This window comes from Mytilus trossulus, chromosome 14 (genome assembly GCF_036588685.1).
Source record: "Mytilus trossulus isolate FHL-02 chromosome 14, PNRI_Mtr1.1.1.hap1, whole genome shotgun sequence".
Taxonomy (NCBI): domain Eukaryota; kingdom Metazoa; phylum Mollusca; class Bivalvia; order Mytilida; family Mytilidae; genus Mytilus; species Mytilus trossulus.
The window spans coordinates 26263447-26270243 of NC_086386.1; the positions used below are offsets into that span (position 1 = coordinate 26263447).

At 27.9% G+C, this 6797-nt stretch overlaps 1 protein-coding gene across 10 annotated transcripts in view; it reads left to right on the forward strand.

The window, feature by feature from the left end:
* LOC134696190 (thymosin beta-like) overlaps positions 1 to 6388 on the forward strand; it is a 35100-nt gene extending 28712 nt beyond the window's left edge. For 8 of the 10 annotated variants that reach the window (XM_063557850.1, XM_063557858.1, XM_063557849.1 and 5 more), the window contains 4 exons: positions 477 to 590; positions 2197 to 2310; positions 3200 to 3313; positions 4589 to 6388. In XM_063557850.1, coding sequence (XP_063413920.1) covers positions 477 to 590; positions 2197 to 2310; positions 3200 to 3313; positions 4589 to 4617 — 371 coding nt within the window. In that variant the 3' untranslated portion in view covers positions 4618 to 6388. The remainder of the gene's footprint in view (positions 1 to 476; positions 591 to 2196; positions 2311 to 3199; positions 3314 to 4588) is intronic. The other 2 variants (XM_063557855.1, XM_063557859.1) reach the window with 1 other exon arrangement.
* Positions 6389 to 6797: the final 409 nt, after the last annotated feature.

Genomic DNA, 6797 nt, shown 5'->3' on the forward strand with positions numbered 1-6797 from the left:
TCTCCTTTGTGTACTAAACTGTATAAAAATTATAGAATGCGATGAGTCCAGATGCAATATATGTACTAAATAATAGGTATATTTATAAAGGAATATAATCAAAATAACAAAAAATTAACTCTACAAATCAATTTTATAAAATATTTGATGCTTTATTATAAAATGGCATCTTTGACTCTTTGAACAACTGTATCATATTGTATGTTTTGACAAGTTTGAGGTATTAACATACTGATGTATTTTTCATGTACATGTATTTATCAAAGTGTGTTTAAAAAAAAATTTGTGCAATTAGAGTTATCTCTCTTCCCTCTACTTTTGATGATTTAAAAGCTCATTGGTCATGACCAAAGGGGGATAACTGTGAAGGGAAAAAAAATGTTGTATGCATTATGGATAGATTACTAATTGCATGTTTAAAAGCATGTGTATGTGTTACAAACTAACCAGATAGTTTTAACAATTTAATTTTGTAGCAATTGAGCAAGAAAAAAGAGAATGTGAAATGAGACACTCTATTGGTGATTTTAATAAATCAAAATTAAGACATTCACAAACTGAAGTGAAGAATCCTTTACCGAGTACTGAAGGTAACCATGATCATATGCTTCACTGCTGTATCATGGAAAATTTGCTTTGCCACAAACAACAGTAGTTTATTTTTCTATTAACTCTTATAGAAGAGGTAGACTTTTAATCACAGAATTCCTCAAAAATCTCATGATGTCAAAATTAGCAAATGAATAAGTTTTCAAAGTCATATTTTGTCTTCGAACTTTATATTAATTTTAATCACAGAATTCATCAAGATAGCTTCATACATTTTCAAACTAGTTCAGGAAGCTACAGATTTTTTTTTTATCAATTTTTATATTTTCTTCAATTTTTGAAGGTCAAATATTGTTCCATTAAAAATATCTTAAGATGTCAAAATTAACAAATGAATAAGTTTGCATAGTCATATTTTGTCTTCAAAATTTTTCTTCAATTTTCACATTTCAGCTGATATTTAGTTATCTTTCCAGAACAATTGATGTTAACTGGTCTACCTCTTTTACAGTTCTGTTATACTTTAAACTTTCAATGTTTCTTCTTTGTATTTACTGGTTTTATATAAATTGTCTACAGCACAACTCTGACTTTAGTATACAACAAAGCCTATGTATTAAACAAAAATATAATAGAGCATTAAATGTATTCTTTTAATAAGTGATAGGTTGTGAATTCAAAGAAATTTAATTTGTATACAATGAATCTCTGATGGCAAAATTTCTTCCATTTGATTTATTTGTATTAAAAATTACCATACTTAAAATGATATAGGAGTTAAATTTGAATAGACAATCCAAATTCTTTTTGTTTCTTGTTTGTTTTTTCATGAAAAAAAAGTAGTTTAGTTAGTTTCATTGCCAAAAAATAAAAAGAACTGTTATCCATTATTATGCTAAGCTTAATAATCCAGTACAGTCCTATTTCAGCGATCTTAGCAATTTAATGTTATACTCTCTGTTTGCAAATCTACAGTTATGGCTTAATTTTAAAAGAAATAGTTCTATTATGCACATAGATTGACACAAATCATTTCTGAAGTGTAATTTTCTTCTAGTATATAGGGTGAAAAACAATCACTGGCACACATTAGAAATATGACATTTTCACTATCTGTTAATCAGCATTCCAATTTAAAACTTAAAATTGTATGATACCTGTAGTAACACCTTAATCTTAAAGATGCCAAAGTAAAGTAACTGTGACATGTCAGCCTGTTCAATTTCTTTTGTCAGACATTACTACACACAGAAGGACTACCAGTAGACAACAAAATCCTTCTAGGGTTCAATTAAAGAACTACTAATATAATTTAACAGAAGTAAATTTATAACCACACAAGAAATAAGGCATTTTATTTGTTGAAAAAAAATGTTTTAAACAAATTTTGGGTTACATTTATTTTCTGTTTTGACCGTTATTTTATTGTAGACAATTTTGTTGTTTATGTATTTCAGTATTTACATCTGATTCTGATATGTTTTTTTGTTTGTTTATCTCTTTGATACAGATTTATAACAGTGCCTTATAATACATTTCATTTAGAATCTTACCATCAAGTCATATTTCAATGTGAAATACTTTTACTGTTATTATTTTCAATTATGAGAACGATTTAGTGAAGTTTTATGTATATTTCTTTTGTAGCAATAAATTTGGAGAAACAAGAGGTTGAGAAGATACAGGAGATTGAGGGATTTAAGAAGGATTCATTGAAACATACAGAACCAACAGTCAAAAATGTATTACCTGATCAAGACAGTAAGAGTCATTTATTTAAACCGACTCACTACTCTGGATTCATTCATTCTAGGGGACTACTTTTATGCATTCAGAAGAAAAAATCATCTTTGTGGATACTTGATAATAAGAGCTGTTGAAAATTATCTGACCTTTTAGAAATGAACTGATATTTCTGATAAAGAACTAAACTGAGCGAATTGTTGTTCTGACATCAACAATGTCCAGCAAACTGATTTTAACAGCTCTTTTGAATTTGATTTTTTGGATTAAAAAAAATTGACATAACATAAGCCAATTGGAAATTTGTATTTTGTGTAACATGTAAAAGTTTGTATTTTGTGTAACATGTAAAAGTAACTATAAAAAAAATCCATGAAAATTAATAATAATGAATATCAATATGTTCAAGGGATTCACTGTAAAAAAGTCTTATCATGTGAATGTATTTAGTTTTTATCAACATTTACAACAAAACAGGATTGGATATTATTTTCAACTTCTATAAATTATACAGTGCAATATATTGAATAATAAGTTTGCTGTTGTTGAATCAATCTCCTTGTCATAGGTTCACTTCACTAAATGGTATGAACTGGCTATTTAGATCACTATAAATCTGACACAAATTGAAATTGTTGCTGTTGAATAAAACCAGGTGACAACCATTGACTCTAAAAAGAACATCCAACAACAAAAATAAAAAGTTATTCAAATAATCCTCTTTAGGATCAATGTCTGCAAAGACAACAGATCAACATTGGAATAATACTTTTGAATCAAAACCAAAGAAGACCACTAACCTCAATTGAAACTACAGGGGAAAAAATGCTGTAAGCATTTTGATATCAATTAAAAAAAAATTAGACACAATAAAGTAAAATAAAATTACTGATTTACTTTTTTTCAGCATTGGATGCAGAGAAGAAAGAACAAGAGTTGAAGGATGCAGTGACTAAATTTAACCGCAACAGTTTGAAAAAGACAACAACAGAGGAAAAGAATGCATTACCATCATCTCGAGGTTAGTAGTAAACTGGGGGATGTAATTTTGATACCCTTGATGCAACTGAGCAAAAGGTCATACTTGTTTGCTGGAAATGAAATTTAAAAGATCAGGCCTTCATTTCACAAAAAAATCTTGAAACAAAAATTTCTTGAAAGTAATAAAAAAAAAAAAATATACAGGTACTAATGATTAACTTTATTTAAAAGATTTTTTTGTGAAATGCAGACAAGACTCTTAAATCTGTTGATTCTTTTCTAAAGTGAGTAGCACTCACAACCATTAAACATTTGAAATGCAGTTTTCTTGATTCTCAGTTATAAAGGTATACTTTTAAGGAATGACTGTAATATTTTTGTATATGAAGAAATAACATAAAAAATTTGGTTCATACTGAATAGCGCGTAGCGGGTTATGTAATAGTGTGCACCACATTTTTTATGTTATTTCGAATAGACAGAAAAAATATTACAGTCATTTCTTATAATTTAATTCTAAATTCCATTTTAAACCGTAGAAAACCATGAAAAAACGTTGATGACGTCACGGTCATATGACTAAATTATGTCTATGGGCTCATAACAAAATAACATCAGCCAATCAGAAGACGTGTTACATCCAAAATTAAATTATTAGATATAATTCATTATAAACACAAATAGTCAATAAAGAACACATTATATTTTATATATAGAAATAAGAAGGTGTGGTATGAGTGCCAATGAGAAGACTGTCAAGTAGAGTTCAAATGAAGTATATATTACACAAATATAGGCCACTGTACATAGAAAAACCAATACTGTATAGTCACCTATATAAGGCCTGACATAAATAAATGTGAAACAATTGAAACAATATATATATGGCCCAATCATCTTGTTATTTGTCTAACGGTACAATTCTAGTTTATACCCTTTAAAGAGCAGGGCTGAATTTAATCATCTTATCTGTCCATTTTTACAACAAATATTTGGGTCACATTTTTCTCAGGAATTACTGAACAGAATGTCTTTAAATTTGGTCAGCATCTAGAAAGTGCTGTGATGAGATGTAAAATGTAAAATAACATGTTACTACTTGTTTGAAGAAACTTTGAAACATTCCATCTTTTGAATGAAAACAAATATATTTTCAGGCTTAGCTCAGGAACTACTGAATATTCTAATTTTGACCAAAAGCTTTACAGTAAAAAGTTGTAATTTTTGTACATTTTAAGATCTTTCAGACTCCTTCTTTCTGTATTCTTGATAAATAAAACTAACCAATTATTTGTTTTAACAATTCTATTTATAGATATTGCCGAAGAGAAAGCAGCTAAGTGATGTGTTCATCTGTACAGACAATTATTGAATGTAAATAAACCACAGGACGCTTGGTTCATAACATAAAACTACACTCTGTAAGCTTCGCTGGATTGGCTAAGATTTGTCGCTAGAGTTAATTGCCAGTGTATTCACATATAAAGGATTTTCCTACATCAGAGTTGAATTGAAAGGATGTTAAAACCGTTCATTGGAGGAATTGTATTCAAATTTTTTTTGGAATTGGTATCTAATGCAACAAATTGCATTTCTTTCAAAATATTAACCAGTTATTGTTTTAATAACAAATTTCATTAGTAATATTTAAAAAATAATTCATATGGATTTTTCAGTATTTCGTAAACATTCAAAATTTTAAAGAAATGAGATTACATTACAAAGGGGAAATAACCCAGTGAAGTTTTCAAACAAGATGAGTGTTTCTTGTACATAGTGCAATATACATGTAATATGTTAACTTATAACCAAGGTCTTTTTCTGAAGCAGTTTCAAATGAAAAAGTTCTTTTCACAGTTATCTGAGTTAAGTATTTCCTTATTTGAATATAAAAGTGTACTGTAGATAACATACAATTCCTAGCAGGTGCTGATGTAACAAAATAGAGAGAAAAAAAACCATCTTTGTCAACAAAAAAAAAAATTGATGAAAATCAATTTGAACATTATATACATCTTTTGAAGTAAATATACGTCCATTAATGATAATAAAATTGCATTATTTAAACAAATATCCTTCAAACAATATTTTAAAGAGTTTTGCTTTTTGAATTACATGATCTTTATATGAGTCCCTTTAAAGCATGTAGTCAATGAAAAAATAAACATATAAAAGCATATAAAGTGCTGATTCATTATAATTAGGAATAAATTCATGTAGTAGAACTAAAGGAATTGTCTGTTATCTTGTATTAAAACGTCAATATTTTATAATTCCAAATGCCAAAATATATTATTAAGCATTTTCTTACCATCTCAGGTTTTGAATAGTGAGCAATAATTTCAAACCTTTATATTTTTTTTACAAATGTGATATGACCTATTCACTGCTGATCAATTATTTGTTTAAGTTTGTCTTAAGGTTTATTCAACATTAATAATAATATATTTTTATAACTATGTCTCATGTTTCATCAAAGTTTTATGTGGCTGCATGAAAGAAATTTTTTAGTATTTAGTTCAGTTTGTTTAAATTTGCATTTTTGATATCTTTTCAAATGTTTTAGTTAGATCTTTTCACTGTAAGTGTCTCTAGTTTCTTCAAGCTATATGTTAATTTTTTTCATTGATATTTTTTATTTTTCATGAATATTTTGTTAAATTATTTCAGTCTAACAGCTACAAGGAGTATTGTATATTTTTTTTAAATAATTTGCAATTCCTACAGTAAATAAATACAATTCTCTCCCATTTCTCTCTAGTTCTCTCCCAAAAATGATTTTTGCAATTATTTATAATTTTGATTTAACCTCTGTGAATTGTACACACTTTGGGACCAAAGGTGAAAAATTTAATTTGTGACATCACATTCCATTTTTTGGCAAATTTGAATATTGTATGATGTTGTACTGAATACTCAAGTTAATTGTAACATAAGGTTTAATCATAAAGATTTATTTAGAAAAAGACCCGTTCTACGCATAATACCATAACAATATAGATAAAACCATGGTAATATCTAATTGAATTAATCACGTCCATTCTATATTATTTTATCTCTCTTTAGTGCTTATTATGTTATAAAGGCATATTTTCAATAAAAATTGAAATTGTTACATGTATAGTTGTATTCATTTTCTTGACATTGAGTCCAAAGATATAAGATAACTACTGCTCACTATATATGGTGAAATTCTTTCACGTGATAGAGGGGAATCATCTGTGTCCCTTGGACACATTCCCCATTTATTGTTATGAAACTGCTTAAACACAATGCTGATTACCACTAAACTCAAATCAAGAACAATTTCGGGTATTGTCACCATTAATGCACTTAGTTATGTCCCTTTAAAGGGTTATATTGAAGTGGGGGCATGGACACATATCCCATTTTTAAGCCCCAACTACAATAGTAGAGGCGCATTATGTTTTCTGGTCTGTGCACATGTTCGTTTGTCTGTCCTGCTCCAGGTTAAAGTTTTAGTTCAAAGTAGTTTTTACTGGATCATGAATTAAAAATTAGCA